This window comes from Haliotis cracherodii, unplaced genomic scaffold (genome assembly GCF_022045235.1).
Source record: "Haliotis cracherodii isolate W230 unplaced genomic scaffold, xgHalCrac1.p SCAF_8, whole genome shotgun sequence".
In the NCBI taxonomy this organism is placed as follows: domain Eukaryota; kingdom Metazoa; phylum Mollusca; class Gastropoda; order Lepetellida; family Haliotidae; genus Haliotis; species Haliotis cracherodii.
In genome coordinates, this window is record NW_027266341.1 from 19711385 (window position 1) to 19733407 (window position 22023).

At 38.8% G+C, this 22023-nt stretch overlaps 1 protein-coding gene across 4 annotated transcripts in view; it reads left to right on the top strand.

Moving 5' to 3' along the window:
- The first annotated feature begins 3169 nt into the window (after positions 1–3169).
- Positions 3170–22023, top strand: part of LOC139450742 (H(+)/Cl(-) exchange transporter 4-like) — an 85916-nt gene continuing 67062 nt past the window's right edge. For 2 of the 4 annotated variants that reach the window (XM_071232560.1, XM_071232561.1), the window contains exons 1-2: positions 15058–15314; positions 19017–19049. In XM_071232560.1, the coding sequence (XP_071088661.1) occupies positions 15101–15314; positions 19017–19049 (247 nt within the window). In that variant the 5' untranslated portion in view covers positions 15058–15100. Of the gene's footprint in view, positions 3317–15057; positions 15315–19016; positions 19050–22023 lie in introns of those variants that run through there. The other 2 variants (XM_071232562.1, XM_071232563.1) reach the window with 2 other exon arrangements.

Consider the following 22023-nt stretch of genomic DNA (forward strand, 5'->3'; position numbering starts at 1 on the left):
TGCTGCACGACCTCATCACGAGACAAGAGGCCCAAGATCCGCCCTCTGTCTGTCTATGCCTCCACTGAAGCTGCAGCGAAAACACAACGCAGGAGAATTGACACCACCCACAGGTTAAGCATTCTCAGCGTCACATCATCGGAACTAGATGCATGACCAACCCCGCCGTACAGTCTGACAATCATTGAGGGTACACGAGTTACATGTTTTAAACATTTTGTGAGTATAATCCCCTTTTTAAAGCTTTTAAAATTTGCTAATATGAGATAAATTATGTGAAACTTCGACACTGAAGCATGGATATTTAAACAATTAAAAGAAAGTCAAGACCCCCACCCCACCCCACCACCCCACCCCACCCCACCCCACCACCCCACCACCAAAGACTGTGAAAAGATGTTGTTGTTTTTTGCTCGAACATTTATTTCTCTGATGTTTAACGCCGCACTCCGTAATCTTCCAACTAAATGACGGTGGTCTATAAATAATCGAGGCTCGACCAGACAATCCAGTGATCGACATCATGATAATCGATCCAGGCGATTGGGATACGATGACATGCATCAACCAAGTCAGCGAGCCTGACTCTGACTCTGTTGTTGAGTTATATTGTGAACAGTCGTTCAAACATCATTTTTGTCTATTAACTAGACTTAAAGGGGCACTGATCTAACGCAATTCCCCGGACTGGTTGTTGCCTTTGTTATTGTTTTTTCCCCCTTGAGTACCCGGATGATACGCAACGCAACTGAGCGTGACCAGAGACTGGGCTACCGTCTGCAAAGACAGCTAAATAAACTTGGAGGCAATATTTGCTTTACGAATTTTTGCATAAACACTGATTGGTTAACTGTGATCTATAAAGATTTCGACAAAGGGCGCATGTTGATTAATTTCTTCAGCCTAAACAAACAGACAAAAAGAACGGCGGAGCTCATCGGATGTCGTCATTTGGAAATACCCCAGATGGTCATAGTTTAATACTAAAAAAAGTATCTATGCAGTGAAAGCAATTTCGGATTGCGTCGATAATACGATTACTACTCCCTTGTTGTCATCCACGTTTTCTCGTATAACCCTATACTTGTGTATTTGTCGTCATTCACTTGATGCTCAGTTAATGAATTTATTACAGGTACAATTAGTGGTAGCACCACTTAGATTACCTGACAAAGGTTCTCATTTGGCATTTATTGTGTCTGGGGTAATTATTCAATCTAAATCCAGGTTTGAAGTGAGGTGAAATGTGTCTTATGTAATATGCACGTGGCAGACCAGCAAGAGGTGAATGATCACTTGATTTACTTTTTTTGTAAATAAACGGATCGTTCCTAGTCATCAAAGGATTAACAGAAAATATGTTGATTGATTAATCACTGTTATCTTGCACAGTGGATATGTCAAAAGTGAGTGTTTACATGTCTAGGTTTACTAAAACAAAGGGAATACACTCATGTCATGGCGTGAAGTGCCGATGTAAAAACAACATACTTTGTTCAAAGGGTTAACTGATAATACGTTGATTGATTGATCATTGTTATCTATCACTCAATGGATTTTTTAGGAACCGTGGACGTTATGAAAATAGTTGTCACGTGGGCTTTCTCAGCCGACCCTTGAGACTTGACACCTATGTGAAACACCTGAAACAATCCAAGTGATCAGTTGAGAAACGAACACGGGTTATAATATCCCGAAACGATATAGATCTTTTAAAATATTTGATTGTTACAGAGACACGCGACATCGAATAAGTTTCTTTGTACAGCTGCAGACGAGTGGGATATTGTTCCTTTGTGTGGATATTCACGGATACATTCTTCGAACAAGGAAGCTCCTAAAATTTATACACATAAATTTGGTAAGTTGTAATTATGGTATTTGCATTTTGTTTTCCTTCATTTGAACCGATTCGTTCTTGTTTCTCTACGTCTTGGTTGGGAAATTCTTCAATGCGCGATAGACATTGTTTTCACAGGTCATTTCCTTTGTAAGCTTGTATAGATTACCGTCAACTTGTAAAATGTGATTCTCTCAGGCAATTTATAAAATGTGTAAATATTTCAGTCATTTTGACTAAAAGATCTGTCCAGATTGATTAAGACGATCAAAAGGGCCTACAAACATCACAACAGATTATTATGTAGGATTAGAAGCCAAACAACATAGACATGTACTTTTCAACGTAACATTTTCAGTCTCTTGGTGATGACATTAAACATCAAAATGATTGGAATTCGTTATCATAATAATACAGATGGAAATGTTTTTCAGTCACTTTGTAAAATAACTGAATATTTATACGTTTAATAAATATGTTACACATTTTGACAGTAAAAAAATATACACACTATAAAAAAAGCAATGCTCAGATGAAATATTTACTTTTTGTTGCAAGTCAAAATAGTGTAAACGAAAATCGCAAAATTACCAAGCAAGTGACTTATCAAAACTTCGTCACCATTACCGATGCTACCCACAAAAATACCTACATTTCCTTATTATCTCGAAAACTGTATTTCATTTTGTTGATCAATGTGACCATACGCTCTTATTACTACCGGTATCCATAAAAGTGACTAATGCGCTTACGAATGGCGCAACAGAGGTCGCGAGCTAGTCTAGATTTCTGCTCTACATCCGGGTACTCACTGGGAAAAAACAATAACAAAGGCAACAACCAGTCCCGGGGAATTGCGTTAGATCAGTGCCCCTTTAATTAATAACCGCCTCGTGACGATCGCCCTCCTTGTGGATGTGTGGGCATATACTCTCAAAAGCAAATTGCAGAAATGTATTTTTCATACATGTGTGTGAGTGAGTAAATATCACGGCGGTGGCCACAAGAAATGGGCTGCATATATTGTAGCAATGTTGGGAATCGAACCCGGGTCTTCGGCATGACAAGCGAACGCTTTAACCACTGGGCCACCTTATGCCTTATACACGTGAAGCGCTGAAACGTACATCTGACATAAGTATTTGTAAGAAAGTCCAAAATCCCCTTTTCGTCGCCGTACTATGTACTGACATTAACTTCAAATTTGATTTGTTTGTGAGCAGGTGCGTTTTTTTCAGTGGCTTCGTGAAGCTAAAAGTATTTCTAAGGGAGACAACTCTTGTACACATAATGTACAGTAATATGTGTGAACCCGGAAGTTCTTGAGAAGCAACCCCGTGGGTCACGAGACTATTATTTTGGTGGTGTTGTCAATATTTTAACGCTGTTCGTGCGATTCGTTTCTGTTAAACCGTTTCCTTATCCTTCACCGAACCAGAGTTACCGATCGTAACAAACAAGACCGATCTTTTGCAGGTTAGTGTGAATGTATGCGGTGTAAACAAAATGACAAAGTCATGCTCCATCATTCATTGAAACAGAGATGTGACCACTAGCCCTAGTTCTGTCATGTACTGTGGTCTGTTTTCTTAACTATTGCCTGTCATAATTAATCCAAATGAAATATAAACGCCAGAAATACCACGTATCTAACAAAAAGTAGCTCAAGTCATGTATTAAATTTCATAAATACTCTCATAATATGCCGGACGAGTCATCGCTGAACAGGAAGAACCATAGAAACATGCCTGTGGTTGTTCCTTCAGGTGTTTCTTATGACTTATTCTGTAATTATAATGTAACTCAGTCGCTGGTAATTTGGTAACAACGATTAGCATCTTTGTATCCTTGTGTTATGGGTTTTCGAAAGCTTAAGATACATTTGTAATTTTCCCGTTAATCACAAGAACAAGTGTAAAATATCTCATCCGCTTACAAAAGTCAACTCTATCTTAAAAACAGGTTATCATCGGACTATTAATAATGTCTGTGTGATCCCGCACCCCTTGTTATGGTGCTTGTAATCGTGATAACCATGGCCGTCCAAAAAACTATGATCCGACGACATATGACTGCTGAGTCATACTGTGTTTATGTTTACCCCAACACAATTTGTGTTCAGGCCTTAACGCCAAGGGGTACCTAAATATGTGTAGGGCCGGCCTACAGCCTGATTTGAAAAAAAAATACTGAATTCTATCCCCAATATGTTTCCTTCAGATAATAAATTAAATCTAAAAGATGTTTTATAATATCAAAAATAAAAAACAACAAGTGGGAAACTGAAACTGTGTATTAATGATAATGACCTTATGTGGTTTCAGATTTGTTTAGACATTGTGTGTCTTTGAAGTTTTTTCAAACCGTTTCAGTGTTGTAAAATGTGTCATTTTATAAAAGTGGTCTCGAGCAAGCTGCATTCTTTTGTCACATTAACATAGCATAACAAGATGTAAATATATTTGAAACACTTTGCAACATATGGTGGCTAGTATTTATAGAAATGTTGAATATAGCATTTGCTGGAACACTAGACATCGTTAGTTTTTATGCAAAAATGCATCATCCGGTTCCAATATCCTGATCAATGAATATACTATTAAAATACAGTCTACACCCGGTAAGCTACAGGGACCTAGCTCTGTTTCATTAACGTCATCTCTGACTGCCTCTGTGGGCTAGGACTGGGCAAGGATTGGTCATCGCAGAACAGTATATTGTGTCTGTGTTGGGTGTCTATGTTAACATGTATCTGTAGCATGTTATCTCAGTGGGCAGGCACTAAAAAAACAGGTATTAGGCGCGTTGTCATCACAAGCATTTTTCATCTACACACATTTTCATTTTTACTTCTTTTATGTTGATGAATTAAGCTAAATGTGTATGTAATTTTTGGTTGGTACGGGGTCACAAGTATCTATACTTTTCACATGTATCAGATAATATCAATATCATGAATATGAGGATCCCATTGTTATCAGGGTTACTTACAACATGTGCATTGTGTGATATGGCTTATACTGTGTCACCATGCCCCGGGGATGTTTGCTCATGCTATCAATCGCTGGTTTGTCTGTCATGTTTTGACAGTGATGTAACATTACATATATTCATTGAAGTTGCTCGTCTGGATGACTCTTCCTTGTATCATGTATATGGCACACATAACACATTTAGGGAAGTGGGGTAGCCTGGTGGTTAATGCGTTCGCTCACCACGCTGAAGGCCCGGGTTCGATTCCCCACATGGGTACAATGTGTGAAGCCATTTCTGGTGTCGTCCCCGTGATATTGCTGGAATATTGCTTAAAGGGGTGTAAAACCATACATACTCACTCACTCACTCTCCTAACACATTGGGGAGCATGAGTGGCGCAGTCGTCTAAGAAGTTGCATTCGCTGTGCAGAGTTGCATCCCTCGGGGACGTGAGAAACCTAGGATTATGGGTTTGAATCCTGGTTCTCCCTGATTATGTTTCTAGGTTTGTCAGCACCATACCCGTCCTTTTGGGTTTCACCGAAGTGATAAACTTCTGAGACCTGCATCACTTCGGGCTTTCCTCCCACATTAAGCTGACACGCTGCGATATAACTGAAATACTGTTAAAAGCGGTGTATAACCCAACTAACTCACTCATAACACATTGGTTCTAAGGATTGCAGATTATTGAATTTTTCTTAAATTTCAGCAAATTACACAACAGAAATAATGTTTAGGTTCAACAAATCATATGCTATTAAAAAACCGTTAAGGACCACCCATTTCTTTCATATTGTTGACTGCCTCCGTGGTCTAGTGGTAGAGCGTCCGCCTATAAATCTGCATCAGTCCGGACTACATCAGGACTAGTACAAGCAGAGACACACACACGACACACACACACGACACACACACACGACACACACACACGACACACACACACACACACACACACACACACACACACACACACACACACACACACACACACACACACACACACACACACACGTGTGCATGCACGTCGTAAGTGCAATAATCTTGGTCGCAATGTTGAACCCCATTTCACCTCACCTGAAAGAATCATCTAGTCATGGCATGACAGATTAACTATAGTCATATAAAAGAATCAGTGGTCCTTAACTTGTTTTGAGTAATATATTACAAGACAAAACAAATGTCAATTGTATTTCTATGAATGAGCCTTTTGTGTATAAATATTGACAATTAGATGATTATTATTGTATATAACATATATTATTTTGGTGTGTTGCAATGTCTTGGAGCCCATCCCAAGTTATAAGGTATGTAACACAAGGCTATGTGTTGTGGTACTGCTGCCCTACTGACTAGTCTCAATACATGTCCCCTCACGCCCCCACCCACCTGTTATCACTCGGTGGTCAGCAACCAGCGCATGAGTTCCTGCAACTCTTTGCACTTTTGTGGTAGATGTGTTGTACTCTTCTAGAAGATTGTTGTATTCTTGTATCAGACGTTGTATTCCTGCATAAGATTTGTTGCATTCTTGTGTAGTGTATTTAAGTTCACTCCAAATAAGTTGTCCTTGTCTGTTTATCATGGCCCTCTTTGTGATTTACTGTTGTCTGTGTTCATGTTTGTAGTGATTACTCAATCATGAATAACATATTTAACTAGAATTACTAGAATTAACTAAAAAAACAACCCCCCAAAACATATATTTGTTGAAAATTGTAATTAATTTAGTAGCATTAAAAAATTGTAACGATTTATCAGTAATTTTCTTAATTTTCAATGAATATCCCTGTTGATATATTTTTGAAACTTTCAACACAAGAATTAATATCTCATTGAACTTTTCCCCTCTGTTTTATTGGTATATCATGCACCATTCCTTTGAGGGGAATTAAGGGAGACAACTCTGTCTTACTTGATCAGCATTTGTCACCACTCGCCCCTTCCTGTAACTTGTAAGAAGACTCGTCTCCCTATAGATGAATGTTATGTGCAAAAATGTGACAAACCAATCGGAATGCGCATATGACTTCAATTACTTTGGTCAAAGAATCCCTCAGGAATAATGTTTGATTTTCCATATGTCTTGTTTTTTTAATATATATACCCAAGATAAATGTGTTCATCCATACTGTATAGAAATGTCCTGATGTGTTTTCAATAGCATCTGGAATATAAATGATATATAGGGGAAATGTACGTGAATCATTACGCAATGAGTTGACAATTCTGTTAGCTATGCCCCTTCGCGCTTAGACGGAACCCAGTCACAAAAATGGCCATGAGAGGGACACAAGTCCCTATTTGGCTTGTCCCAGAATAACATGAGTTAGTGACAAATGGCTTGATCAGCACATTTGATGATCTTCCAACCTGAAAGTCCAGGTATTGTTGGATAGAGTTTCTGTATTCTGTACAGGGTTACAGTTACATTGTTCTCTAGGGATGGTGGGGTAGCCTAGTGGTTAAATCTTGGCACCCCGAAACCCGGGTTCAATTTCCCACATGGGTACAATGTATGAAGCCAAATTGTCGTGTCCAACATCGTGATATTGCTGAAATATTGGTAAAAAGGGTGTAAACCCGGTGTAAAACCACTTACACACTTATTCTTGACAATAATAAAATATGGGAAAACTATAGATGATGAGAAGTTCCCTTAGCATGCTTGGTTGAAGCATGTTGAGGATACATGTACCTACAAATACGTCAAACAATTTTAATGCACCTTTAATCTCCCAAACTATTCCACTAAACTGATAAATGTACAAATTGATACAGAAAAGAAAAACTAATTTCCTGTTTCACAAATCAAGAATTTTTATTTTGATATCGACCTAACAATGTCAAGTATGACTTTGAAGGAAACCATGACATGACAGACGTGACAATACATGATTCAGTTGACGCTCCAATTCATGATGTTATTGGTTAAAATCGATGAGTTGGTACTTTCACTGATTAACAGATTCACCAATGCCAACCTCATAAGAAAGAAAATTGAAAAAGAAACATTTTTATTCCACTTCCAAAACATATATGTACAAAACATTCAGGAGATTGAACTGCAATACCATCAAGGACGTCGTCATGGAAACTGCATATATGGCAATAATTTCAGACAGCCTTTTCAATATCAAATAAGTAATTGAAATACTGTTTTTTTTTATTGCTTTTCTGAACAAAAATGTTTGTCCCGAATGGGTTGATTGATGTTAGATAGTCTCTTCTGGATCAGGAGGACAGACAATCACCAGGGCAGTCAGCCATTAGCTGTCATCGCTGCACATGCTGAATGTCATGTCTCAGCTATGCATTAACTGCTGTTGCACATGTGCATCATTGCATAACAATGACTGTTTAATATATTATCTTAGGACATAGATAGTGGCAAATTAATCACGACACGAGGTAACTGATATTGACATCAGGATGCCACAGGTGGAATGTTGGGTGGGAGAAAATTTCAACATTCTCATTCCATTGTAATAAGATCATACTGACCATGTAGAAAGGACAAACACAGTGTTTTGTCAAAAATATTGACCATTGTAAGCATGATACTGTATTCAATGTAATAAGCGCCCAGGGTGCTCTCAAAATTAGAAATAGGGGGCTCTTATTAGAATATTATTTTTTGGTGGAAAAAAAAGTTGAAAGATAAATTTCATTGTATATGCTAACAGCCTGAAATAATTATATACGACAGATATATTTTTCAGTAATTTAATTGCCCATAATTAAGGGTGCATATGACACATGAGTGCGTATTATATGCGAGTAAATAAGTCTTGTGTACATTGATCAATCGGAAGGGGTGCTAATTGGGATTGTTCACTAGCCAAAATATTAGCAATTATCACCGTGAGCGTTAATTAGAGCAGCGCGCTTATTACGTCAAATACTGTAAGAGTAAAGACACAGTGTTATTTTTAAAAGATGACCATGAAAGAATAGACACTCAGTGTTTTCTAAAAAATTTAAAGCATACTAAGTACTTTGATAAAGTGTTTGAAATTAGGTAAAGCATCAATAGGTTCAAGAATGTCGAAGAATGATTTCTTCCCTGATCACAAACACATGCTCTAGCCTGTCTCAGTTTGCTTTCATATCTCAGTGTAATATTTAACTTAAATGTTATCCGAGCAACTACTTTCATATTCACCTGAACCAGGAATATGGAACTTGTTCTCAGAGTAAGAGGATATTGCTGATATCCTTATAGTTTTGTGTTGCTAAGCAACACTTTTTAGGTTTATGATTTGGATTAGATTGATTATCATGTTATGTACCTATAGGTCAAAATATAAGTAAGAAGTTTTAATAATTGTAAGTAAATCTGACTAATTTGTCCTGTATTTCTAATATCCAGATTTTCAGATGGCTGTCGGAAGACAAATAGAATTTCAATTTGACAGATGGTTTGTTTAACTAGTCAGACTTTTGACCGATAAAAAAAAAGATGCAAGGCCTCGCATGTATCATTATTTCAGAAATTTCAAGTAAACAGCAAGGTTTAGTCCTACTTACGGTATCGATTAAAAAATCATAATCAAAATTCTAAGCAGCACGTGTCCTTGCTTCATACTTTCTGTATCATAAGGGTGGTCGGGTAGCCTAGTGGTTAAAGCGTTCACTCGTCATGCAGAAGACCCGGGTTCGATTCCCGACATGGGTACAATGTGTGAAGCCCATTTCTGGTGTCCCCCGCCGAGATATTGCTGGAATATTGCTAAAAGCGGCGTAAAACCATACTCACTCACTCACTCTGTATCATAAGGACACACTGTCAGGAGCTATAGTGACTTGGTCATGCCCTTTTTTGTCGTGAAATTCAATGGCCAGATCGTATATATTCATCCAATAACTGACGGTATTGCATTGATTTAATGTTATGGTTTGTCTTTTTGAAACTATCTGATTTATTGACTTTTGCCATTAACTTATTACATTTCTCAGGGTCCAAGTCAATGGCCTATACAGATTTTTGTGTCAAGATCACCTATATCTGGCTGCGATATTTATATTGGCAGTTGGCCATTGGACCTCTGAGTTAATCAGATACTCACATCAGTCATATATCACTTGACAATCTATGACTGTGGGTGTGAATTCTTGATGTTTCTGGGTTTGTCAGCATCATAACGTGCTTGTGGGTTTCACAATTGGTCAATGACATCTCTAAGATCAGGTGACAACCACAGAGGAGAGAACGTGTTGTTGTGGGAAACAAGAACACCTTGTCCGTCCAGACCTCGTTATTCCAGAAATCTTTTTGAGAACGGGGCTGTCGGTTAGAGCGTTCGCTCGTCACGCCGAAGACCCGGGTTCGATTCCCGACATGGGTACAATGTGTGAAGCCCATTTCTGGTGTCCCCCGCCGAGATATTGCTAAAAGTGGCGTAAAACCAAACTCACTCACTCACTCACTTTTTGAGAACACTCCTACAAGGTGTGAGATTAACACGAGTCCACTAGTCCCAGACTTGTCAAATTCAAAAAGGACTGGCGACATTTTCTTTTAGACTACCATTGTTACCATCATGTAGATGGCAACTCTGCACTTGACCTGCGAAGATCCGGGGTAGAATAGGTCCTCGGCAACCCATGCTTGCCATAAAAGGCAACTTGTTGTCGTAAGAGGCGACTAATAAGATCAGGAGGTCAGACACGCTGACTTGGTTGATGCATGTCACCATATCCCAATTACGTGGATTGTCTGGTCCAGGTTTGATTATTTACAGATCACCGTCATATAGCTGGAATATTGATGTGTGCGGCAATATACAACAAACAAATCTGTAGTTCTATTTGTTGACTAGTGAAAACATTTATTTCTAATCCAGCCATATGGTTTGAAAGAAATATCACTCTGAACCTATGACTGGTTAATCCAGAAACATAATGCAGTCATCCAAATTTTCAAACTTTCATGGTTACGAAGGTACATGTGTCTTGCCTTGGAAATGTGGAGACTCTGATTAAATGAATTTCAAAGTGAGTACGGGGCGGTCGATTCCCGACATGGGTACAATGTGTGAAGCCCATTTTCCGGTGTCTCTCGCCGTGATATTGCTGGAATATTCTAAAAGCGGGGTAAAACCACACTCACTCACTCAAAGTGAGTGTTACTTTGCAGGAACTTGACTCTCTTCGATGTATCTTTAAAATAATCTCCAGCTGCAATACAGATTGAGAAGTCAGACCAGTATACAAAAATAGACTCCTAGTTGCTTTTTATCCCCAATCTGGAACTTGATTGATGATGGCTGCATAGATTTCTTTGCTCAGCTTCTTCCCGAAAGGGACTTCTCTGTATCTCCAGTTCCTGTGTTACATTGCACATGTGTTGATATTGTTGGGGCATGTATCAAACCTTCGACCATGTCCCTAGTTGTGCATCTCGGCATGGATGTTCTTCACACACACACACTTGAAACCTCCAAAAATGACACACTAAATACATGGCTAGCAGTAAAAGAAAACATATATTGGTATTTCTGTAAAACAAGGAAATAATTTGTTCGTGGCTGATATCATGATTCCTGTCCTACCTTTAACAATATTACAGAATTATTTTGTTGAGTACATCGTGTATAGCCAAAGGTAATGACCATGAGGTACAGTGACAGGGTTATGTCCCTGGATAGGCCAGACCTTTTGGCGGGCGGGGGGATACTGGATAACTGGTCCAAAAATTCATTTTGAGGGGTCGGGGAAAATATTAAAATATCAGTTCCAGAAAATGATCAGAAAGCTGGGGTTGATTTAACTGCTGTCCTGTTGGCCTGTGGCCAGTTAAAATTACAAAGGGCTTGCAGAAACATAAAGTAGATGGCCCATCTGGCTAGTCAAAATTTTACCCCTTCTCCATGTATTTTTGATGTATTTGATTGGATCTTCTCAATAGAATGATATCTGTCTGCCATGTTGTTATATTGTGTAAAACAGCTTCTTTATTTGCTCATAAATCGACATGAAATGAGGCAAATGGAAGCCAAGATTAGAGTTCAGGAAAAAACATTTTAGGGTTGAGGAGTTAATAAAATTTCAGAGCCCTGCTAGGTGGCTACGTGTCCTCAGGTACGGCCACTTTATATGTTCTTTACATACACAGACTTGAAACCAGTAGAAGTTGGAAAAATAAATACAGTGGTTCTCACGCAGCTGTTGAATTAGCAATCTCAATCTCTTACTGTTAAGAGTGTTTAATAATGCTGGTTGTCAAAATTGTCTTGTTTTTGTCTTGAAGCAGAAATAATATTCTGATGAAGTGAAATAAGGGTATTGAGGAAAGCATTATTTTGGCACACTGCTTTATAGGCTACTCAATGTTTGATTGGGATAATCAGATATGTTGAATTTATATTTACACATGACATGTTAAGAGAATCAGTTTTGTGAATCATGGAAAGAAGAAATATCCCTATCAAAAGTAGTGTAGTGTATGTAACATGTAGCAGTATCCATAGAAACCAGAGAATATTTGGAACACACCTGATACTAGCGTCGCAGTCATTAAGTTAGGCTACATAATGTGCTGACGCAAGAACAGTTCAGAATGATAAGGCGCCTAGGGCTTTATACTCTAGACAAAAAACCTCCATTACCGAGTAATATGAGTCCCCTAGCTTGTCTCACGGTCCCCGAACCATATTATTTTCCCTTTTGCTAGCCCTTCCTGTAATGCTACAATCCTGAATAAAGCAAGTCTAGATTTCCCCCAGGTTCTGAATCTCCTATCACACTGGGGCTCCTTTTGAATTCAAATAGAGTTGTTTGTTTCTATCAAAATTTAAAATATTTAAGAGACTAAGTGATAATCTGTTAGTAACCTAGTCTTTTGTCCAAATACCTGGCACATTTTCACAGGTTATGAGGAATGTGACCCATTAGTATTCACATCAAGTTCTGCACATGAGCGAGCATTAAGGGACCAGTTCAAAACTTTGATGTCAGATCTGAATTAAGGGGTGGGCTATGTGTGTGAGTTTTCTCTCCGAAAGGCTTTATTTTGTGGGCACTAGTGGTAAGTGTCCATCTAGTGCAGTGCGTATTAAAGAATGATGTGTTTGATGTATAAAAACACTACAAATGATTTTCAACACCTTGTACAAAATTCAGTCAATAAACTTCCTGAAAAAGCAGAAGAGCAAAGCACGAGAATGCAAAAGTGACTAATGAGGTCACTTAACTCAGGAATTCAACATTTTCAGAATTGCGTTTTTGGGGGACTGGTTGTTGGAGTATGTCTCAAAACATAGGGGATTTTTATTTTTTTCATCCGACATTCAACTTTAGAACTGGTTCCTTAGTTTCTTCCTTTTGTGTTCCCTGATTTCTATCTGCGAGTATATGTTGTCATGCCGGTGCACAGGTTGTCTGAGAGTCAAGATTATTTCTTGGGCGAATGTTTTAAGCATGCTGTCACTAGGGTATGTCCCCACTGCCTGCATGAAGTGACACCCCCTTAATCATCGCCATCTAACTGTTTTGTGAATGATCTATTGTGTTGTTGTCATATTACATGCGACCTGTAAGGGCTGATCGGGTAGCACAGTGGTTAAAGTGTTCGCACGTCACGCCGAAGACCCGGGTTCGATTCCTGACATGGGTACAATGTGTGAAGCCCATTTCTGGTGTCCCCCGCCATGATATTGCTGGAATATTGCTAAAAGCGGCGTAAAACAATACTAACTCATTACATGCGACAACAAGAACACCTTGTCAGTCCGGACCTCGTTATTCCAGAAATCGTTTTGAGAACACTCCTACAAGGTGTGAGATTAACACGAGTCCACTAGTCCCAAAATTGTCAAATTCAAAAAGGACTGGCGACATTTTCTTATAGACTACCATTGTTACCATTATGTAGATGGCAACTCTGTAGTTGACCTGCGAAGATCCAGGGTAAAATAGGTCTTCAGCAACCCATGCTTGTCATAAAAGGCGACTACGCTTGACGTTAGAGGCGACTAACGGGATCGGGTGGTAAGGCTTGCTGACTTTGTTGATGCATGTCATCGTATCCAAATTGCGTGGATTGATGCTCATGATGCAATCACTGAATTGTTTGGTCCAGACTTGATTACGGACAGACTGCCGTCATATAGCTGAAATATTGCTGAGTGGCGTTAAACAACAAACAAACAAACAAACAAACAAACAATCATATGTTAACTGCTGAAAGGGGACTAATGAGGGCTGTGTCGGGACTTTCTTCATTAATGTCCTAAAACCAGGAAAAATAAAATAGGTACACTACCAAACATCTTTTAGAGCAGATTTGGAGTTAATTTCCAAAAATGACACACTACCGGAAAAAGAAAACAAATTGTACTGGCATTTCTGTAAAACAAGGAAATAATATGTTCTAGGCTGATATCATGATTCCTGTCCTACTTTTAACAATATGACAGAATTATTTTGTTGAGTACATCGTGTATAGCCAAAGGTAATGATGATGAGGTACAGTGACAGGGTTCTGTCCCTGGATAGGCCAGACATTTGGGGGGCGGGGGGATACTGGATAACTGGTCCAAAAATTCATTTTGAGGGGTGGGAATTTTTTAAAAAATATTAGTTCCATCAATTTCAAATACAATTTTCCTGTTTCATGATAATTCAAAGCAGAAAATGATCAGAAAGCAGGGTTAGATTTAAATGCTGGTCTGTGGCCAGTTAAGATTACAAAGGGCTTGCAGAAACATAAAGAAGATGGCCCATCTGGCTAGTCAAAATTTTACCCCTTCTCCATGTATTTTTGATGTATTTAATTGTATCTTCTTAATAGAATGATATCTGTCTGCCATGTTGTTACATTGTGTAAAACAGCTTCTTTATTTGCTCATTAATCGACATGAAATGAGGCAGATGGAAGCCAAGATTAGAGTTCAGGAAAAAACATTTTAGGGTTGAGGAGTTAATAAAATTTCAGAGCCCTGCTAGGTGGCTACGTGTCCTCAGGTACGGCCACTTTGCGGCTCCACCATTTTGTTTTTGGCCAGTTTGGAATAAGTCCTGTAACTATTAAAAGGAGCAAGTCCTGTTGGCACAAATTTGTTGTTAAATCTACCACTGAGAAAGCTTTCCACACTAATAACTACTGCTACATAATTTGAAAAAAACATAAGCTTTTTAATATGACAATAACATTGTATAATCATGGTTATATTAGTATTTATTTTAATTTAATTTTGTTTGTTTAATTTTAATTCTGTTTGATCTTATTTGCAGTGCTATCCCAGATGCCCTATTGGTTGATGTCAGTGTGTGCTGTATAGTATGGAGACTGCCCCTTTGCTTGTAGAGTATATGGATCCTAATGCTGTGACATACAGCGGTGTTAGTACAGTGAGCGGCGGCAACTCCAACGGTGCTGTTGGTCGTCGTCGCCACTCACCGCACCACAGCAGCGAAGACGAGGAAATGCTTGACATTGCCATGGACGGCAGAGATGACCAAGGCATTGCCACTGATGGAGTTGACCGGTCACAAGGTGAGCTATCACGTTTGTTTCAATTCTGACAAACTGGTACTGTTAGTAAAGTTTATTAGGCTATTTTTTTTGGTAACAGATTATTTTCAGCCTTAGTCAGGAGTTGGAGGTGAGGATATTCATGACACATACCTCACCAAAGGTACCCATGATGTTCGAACTCAGCAAGCAATTTAATTGGATGAAATTTCATATTTTCTTGAAAGAGAAAGGGAGTTAATTTTCGCCAAGTCTGTATGTCAAGGATTTGTTTTGTTTGATTGTTTGTTTAACGCTGCACTCAGCAATAATTCAGCTATATGACGATGGTCTGTAAATAATCGAGACTGGACCGGGCAATCCAGTGATGAATATCATGAGCATCGATCCACGCCATTGGGATATGATGACATGCACAACCATGTCACCGAGCCTGACAACCCGATCCCGTTAGTCAACCTTACGACAAGCATAGTTGCCTTTTAGTTTCGGTGTAGATCCTTACACCTTTATCACTCCAATTAGTGCGACGTTTTGGTGTAGATCCTAACACCTTTATCACTCCAATTAGTGCGACGTTTTGGTGTAGATCCTAACACCTTTATCACTTGCTTGATAAAGGTGTAAGGATCTACACCGAAACATCGCACTAATTGTAATAAAGAAGTTGTTCATCCATAGAACTCGTCTTACTTGAAAAAGAATGTATTCAATATTTTAATTTCATTTGAAAAGATTTGGTGTAGCTGACCCTGGAACCAACTTTACTGATATTTGATTTGCCAAGGTTTGATTCCCAAATGGCCACAGTGTGTGAAGCCAAAATTTGGTGACCTGCATCATTGTTATTGCTGGAATATTTCTAAAAGAGGAGTACAACTTACTCACTCACTCATTTAAATCAGAGCCGAAGATTCAAGGGAGACAACTCCTGTTAGCATACAGAAAGACCAAGGATAAACCTAACAGTAAAATATAAACTGTTGGATGATCCCGCCCCATCATATGGAATCATGTGTATATGACCCAGTATAGAGCACTAGAGAAACATGAGGAGTATATGGAGTACAGAATGGAGTAAGCAATACATTTCTAGCAATCAAATTAGTCTTGTGATGTCACAAATAATTAGGGTCAGCTGCCTAAAATATTTTTATGGTGTGATGACAGCCCAAACACAGGATTATGGCAAAAATATGATAGAGATATGGTATTTGCAGAAATTTTACTGGTAATGATGAAAAATGTCTAAATTTGTGTAATTTCTACAAGAATGATAAAATTCCTAGTTTTGAAGAATTTCCCGAAACAAGATGTTTCACAAACTAACTTTGACCCATTTGGTTTTAAATTTGTCATTATTTTTCCTGATTGAGTGAGCACCTGGTTGTGAGATAGAACATGATAATTGAAATGCCTGAATTAACATTGTCAGTGGTTATAGATGTATAGTTGTATAGGTGTATATTTGGCTTATTAACCAATCTCAATGAAGTCAAATCTTTCATTCCGGTTTGATACCACTCATCATCAGCATCTGACTAACCCTAAGTAGAAGTCATGTCACATGAACTTCCTAGCATGTCCTGTCTGCCAATCAAATTTTTCGGAGTAGCATACCTGATTTCTGTATCTATAAAGTGAATGTAATCAGGCAGTTCTGAATGGAAAACAGGGACACAGGTGTCATCTAAGGTGCTGCGCTTCGCTTTGCAGAGTTGCGTCCCTTGGGCACGCCAGAAACCTATGATTGTTGGTTCGAATCCCGGTTCACCCTGATTATGTTTCTAGGTTTGTCAGCACCATAATACTGTTAAAAGCAGCTTTAAACCCAACTCACTCACTCACTGAATGGAAAACAATACAGGCTGTGCATTATATGTTGTCATTTGTGGGTGCCATAACATCTTTTCCAAAAAGGGGCACGGGTGGCCCAGTCGTCTAAGGCGCCGCGATTCGCTGTGCAGAGTTGCGTCCTTTGGGCACGCCAGAAACCTATGATTGTGGGTTCGAATCCCGGTTCGCCCTGATTATGTTTCTAGGTTTGTCAGCACCATACCTGTGCTCGTGGGTTTCACCGAAGTGGTAAACGTCTAAGACCTGCATCACTTCGGGCTTTCCTCCCACATTAAGCTGACATGCCGCGATATAACTTGGATACTGTTAAAAGCAGCGTTAAACCGAACTCACTCACTCAATCTTTTCCAAAAAGGGTATGCTGTATACATGGTATAGGGAGTATTTGTATTACTTTTCTTCAGATCAAAATTTCTGAATCAATCTAGTGAAGATATCGAGCCAAATGGAATCTTTTTTAGAAAGCTAAAACTGATTGGCTCAAGGAAACATGCATCCTTCAATTAAGACATGTTAGATTGGGCTGTCAAGGTTAACTCTGGATTCACCTGATGTGACAGAGGGTTTACCAAATCTTAATTGAGAGGGGTATCAAATTAGTGTAAAATAGATCTGATTTTAATGAAACTGCTAATTTTGAGTCATCTTGCTTCATAGTTGTGACTAGCTCTAAAATGTATCACTATTCATTATTTAAAATGTTCATTTGTGTTGAACCATATATATCTGCTGTAATTATTGGTAAATTTAGATCCACAATAGCTCATTTTCCTTGCAGTTCGCATTCCTTACATATTGAAACGGGAAGATATAACATTGTACCTAGAAACTTGAGGATTTGTGAATTATGTAATATTGGTTATGTGGAAAATGAACACCACTTTTTGTTAATTTGCAAAGCCTATGATAATTTAAGACAACAAGATATCCATGAAAAGTTTTATGTCCCTCCTAAATTTAATATGTTAATGTCTGACTGTAACCAAACTACAATTCGAAATACCGCAATGTTTTTGTATTATGCCTTTATCCAAATGCTGCCATGTTTTTGTATTATGCCTTTATCCAAATGCTGCAATGTTTTTGTATTATGCCTTTATCCAAATGCCGCAATGTTTTTGTATTATGCCTTTATCCAAATACCGCAATGTTTTCGTATTATGCGTTTATCCAAATACCGCAATGTTTTTGTATTATGCCTTTATCCAAATACCGCAATGTTTTTGTATTATGCCTTTATCCGCCGTGAGTCAATAATTAATACTGTTGACCAGTATATGTACCATGGGCCGTTGGGCTAAACATGTACGAAATAAAGAAACTTGATTAGCTTTTCTATCATGCCCATGGTGCCCGTATACCTTTATTGCATAAACATTATTTTGATTGTACAATCAGAAGTAGTCACTCACTCTATCATGTGATTTCATATCAAATTGTATATTGACATCCCCGGTCCTGTGGGGGCACGGGTGGCCCAGTTGTCTAAGGCGCCACAATTCGCTTTCCCTTGGGCACGCCAGAAACCTATGATTGTGGGTTCGAATCCCGGTTCGCCTCAATTATGTTTCTAGGTTTGTCAGCACCATGTCAGCACCATACCCGTGCTTGAGGGTTTCACCGAAGAGGTAAACGTCTGAGACCTGCATCAATTGGGGCTTTCCTCCCACATACAGCTGACACGCCGTGATATAACTGGAATAATGTTAAAAGCGGTGTTAAACACAATTCTCTCACTCACTCCCCTGTCTTGTGTCTGTATCAGCAGAGAATGAGTAGTGGGAAATCTACACCAGCATGTAGCCATCCTTCAGGTTGTACCTGTAATTATCTCACCTGAATGTTACCTGTTTGTTGATTACACAGGTGAATATATGGACATGGATCATCTGTCTTCAGGTAATGGTTGGTTGAGTTGACAAAGCTTGGTTGAAATTGCTGTGTAAATAACATGTTTGGAGTGATGATGATCAGTATCAGTGACTTGGTAATGTATTTTGTGGTTGTGTTCATGTTTAATGCTTGTGTGCAGTGTGTTTAACAATTCAAGTTCATAATTGTTTATTGTGAACTAACCAATTTAAGATTTTTTCATGATTTTCCTTCATGTTAATTTTGACTGACCGTCTAGTGTAAGTGCATCCGCCCAGAGAGAGGAAGGTCCGGGGTTTGATCCCTGGCTGCGTCCTACCAAAAGACATTAAATGATCATACTTGTTGTTACCCTGCCTGGCCCTTGGCATCAAGGGGCTAAAACAAGGAACGGTTGGCTCGGAGTCAGTATGCTGTGTCTCATTGGGGTATTCATGTTAAACTGCGGCATGGTATCTCAGTGGGCTAGAATTATAAATCGGCATCAGTCCGGACTAGTACAAACAGATTCACACAGTCACGCATGCATGCATGTCGCTATATAAGTGCAATAATATTGGATGCAACGTTAAAACCCATTTCGCCTCACCTGATTCACTATGGGTGTATTTAAATACCGTATTCGACGTAATAAGCTCCCAGGGTGCTTTCAAAATTAGAAATAGGGGGCTTTTATTCTGATTAGAATATTATTTTGTCGAAAAAAACAGAGTTGAAAGATAAATTTTGTGGTTTATGCTGACAGCCTGAAATGTTTATATACGAGAGATATATTTTTTGCAGAATTTAATTGCCCATAATTAAGGGTGCATATAACACACGAGTGCGTATTATACGCGAATAAGTAAGCATTGTGTACATTGATCAATCGGAAAGGGAGCTAATTGGGATTGTTCACAAGCCAATATATTAGCAAATATCGCCGTGGGTGCTTATTAGAGCGGGGCGCTTATTACGTCGATTACGGTATGAGAAATATAAGCCAAGTCTTAGTTAGTTGGTATTTTATGAGGCAAATACTGATCGACAATATTTCCCATATTAAGAACACAAGTGGGCAATTCTATAAGCAAAGTCGGTCTCGGAGAGTAGATGGATGGGTGACCATGTTCAGCAGCTTTACTACTGAGAGCGAGAGTTTCTAGGGCTTCGGTCCTGCCCCACACTGAAGCACATGTACCACATGTGGTGTCTTCTTAGGCAAGTGACTTTGTTTGAAATGTGCCTCTGTTCACCCAGCAGTGAGTGGGTACCCGGTAGGATGAGATGGTAATGTGGCTGTTAACCTTCTCGCGCCTCACAGGCAGCTTGGGTTGTATACTCCCCAGGGAGCTGAGAATGAAAATCGAGTGCTCACTGATCCATTGACTGGGGTAATAATGTAAGCGCCATGAGCACACGAGCTGGTATGGAGTTAGGTGAAATACAAATGGACTTCAGCAACCCATGCTTCCATAAAAGGCGACTACGCTTGTCGTAAGAGGCGACTAACAGGATCGAGTGGTCCGGTTCGCTGACTTGGTTGATGTATGTCATTGTATCCCAATTGCGTGGATTGATGCTCATGATGTCAATCACTGGATTGTCTGGGCCAGACTCGAGTATTTACAGACTGCCGTCATATAGCTGGAATATTGCTGAGTGCGGCGATAAACAACAAACAAACAAACAAACTTTCTATTATCAGCCAATCAGGAAACACCGTCCAATATGGTAGGCGTGTCTGATTTTGGTAGGGGCTTCATTGAAACATCAACACAAATACATTGCTTGGTTATGATTGCATGAACTGCTTATGTGCAACACAGGAGTATCAGAATAAATCAACATGTACTGGTACTATGTTCAATGTGTTTGATGGAATTCTTCATGAAATTATTTTGGATATTTTTGTTCTGTCTAATCTGCAGATCAGTATTTCTGGGACAGTAATTATTCACAGAAGGGTTGATCTCGTCACCTGCGTGAACTGCGTTGGGATGGAATATACTCCAAGTATTGTTTATGTGAAGATACTGCATTGTGAATACATTTGGTTTTGGAGCTGTGATGTGTCGTTCCTTCCTGATAAATACACAGTATACATATACATTCATTCTCCTCTAACAGGCTCCATTACAATCATTTTGTGTCGCTATGTTGTTTGAACATTAAATTAGCGATTTAAACAACATGTAATAGTTATTTGTCATGTAGCAGAGTTAGATCTATTTGTAAATAGAACCAAAATTGCAATGTTTCCACAATTTTTTAACTTACAGTTGTCTACAGTAGGCCAAATGTAACAAATTATGCTGTCGCCAGAGTACCCTGTGGTTAATTCGGCCTATCTAAAATCTCATCTTTAATCACTAGGAATCCGTTTATTGCCTTATATGCTGCAGAGAAATGTTAAACATAAAAACTTTACATCAATCTGGCATATAAAATGTAACGTATCTGTCACATGACAAAATCATTGGTCTGTTTGTGAGTGTCCGTATCAAAATATCTAGAACTGCCGGAGAGAAGCCGTTTTAACATCATATCTAGGCACTATCCAACTTTGATTTAAGATATATTTTGAAAGGAAAATTTAAAGTTTATTTCTAAAAGGTAACGAAAGTGGATTGGCGCCTGTTAGTTGCAAATGAATGTATATCCATGACTTTTCAATGTAATGGAGTTGTGTCACTGATGTGAGATACTGATGCCTTCCAACACTGGTGGCATGAATCGGGGACTGACATTTTCAGCTAGTCCTAGAATACCAATATCGGCACACTGTGCGACGGAAACATGTGATTTGATTTGATTGCTTGGTGTATGGATCTTCTCACCAACATGTTCACAAATGTGACATTAAATTGCTTTCAGTCCGATAATTTTAACAAACTTCTGTAGAATCTAGAATCCATTGGAAGATCAATATAAGAAGGGAGGCAACTCTTTGACATGTAATTGAAGTTTAATGAATGCATCACCCAAAATAGCAGATATTTTCATTGCATTTTCTTTGTTT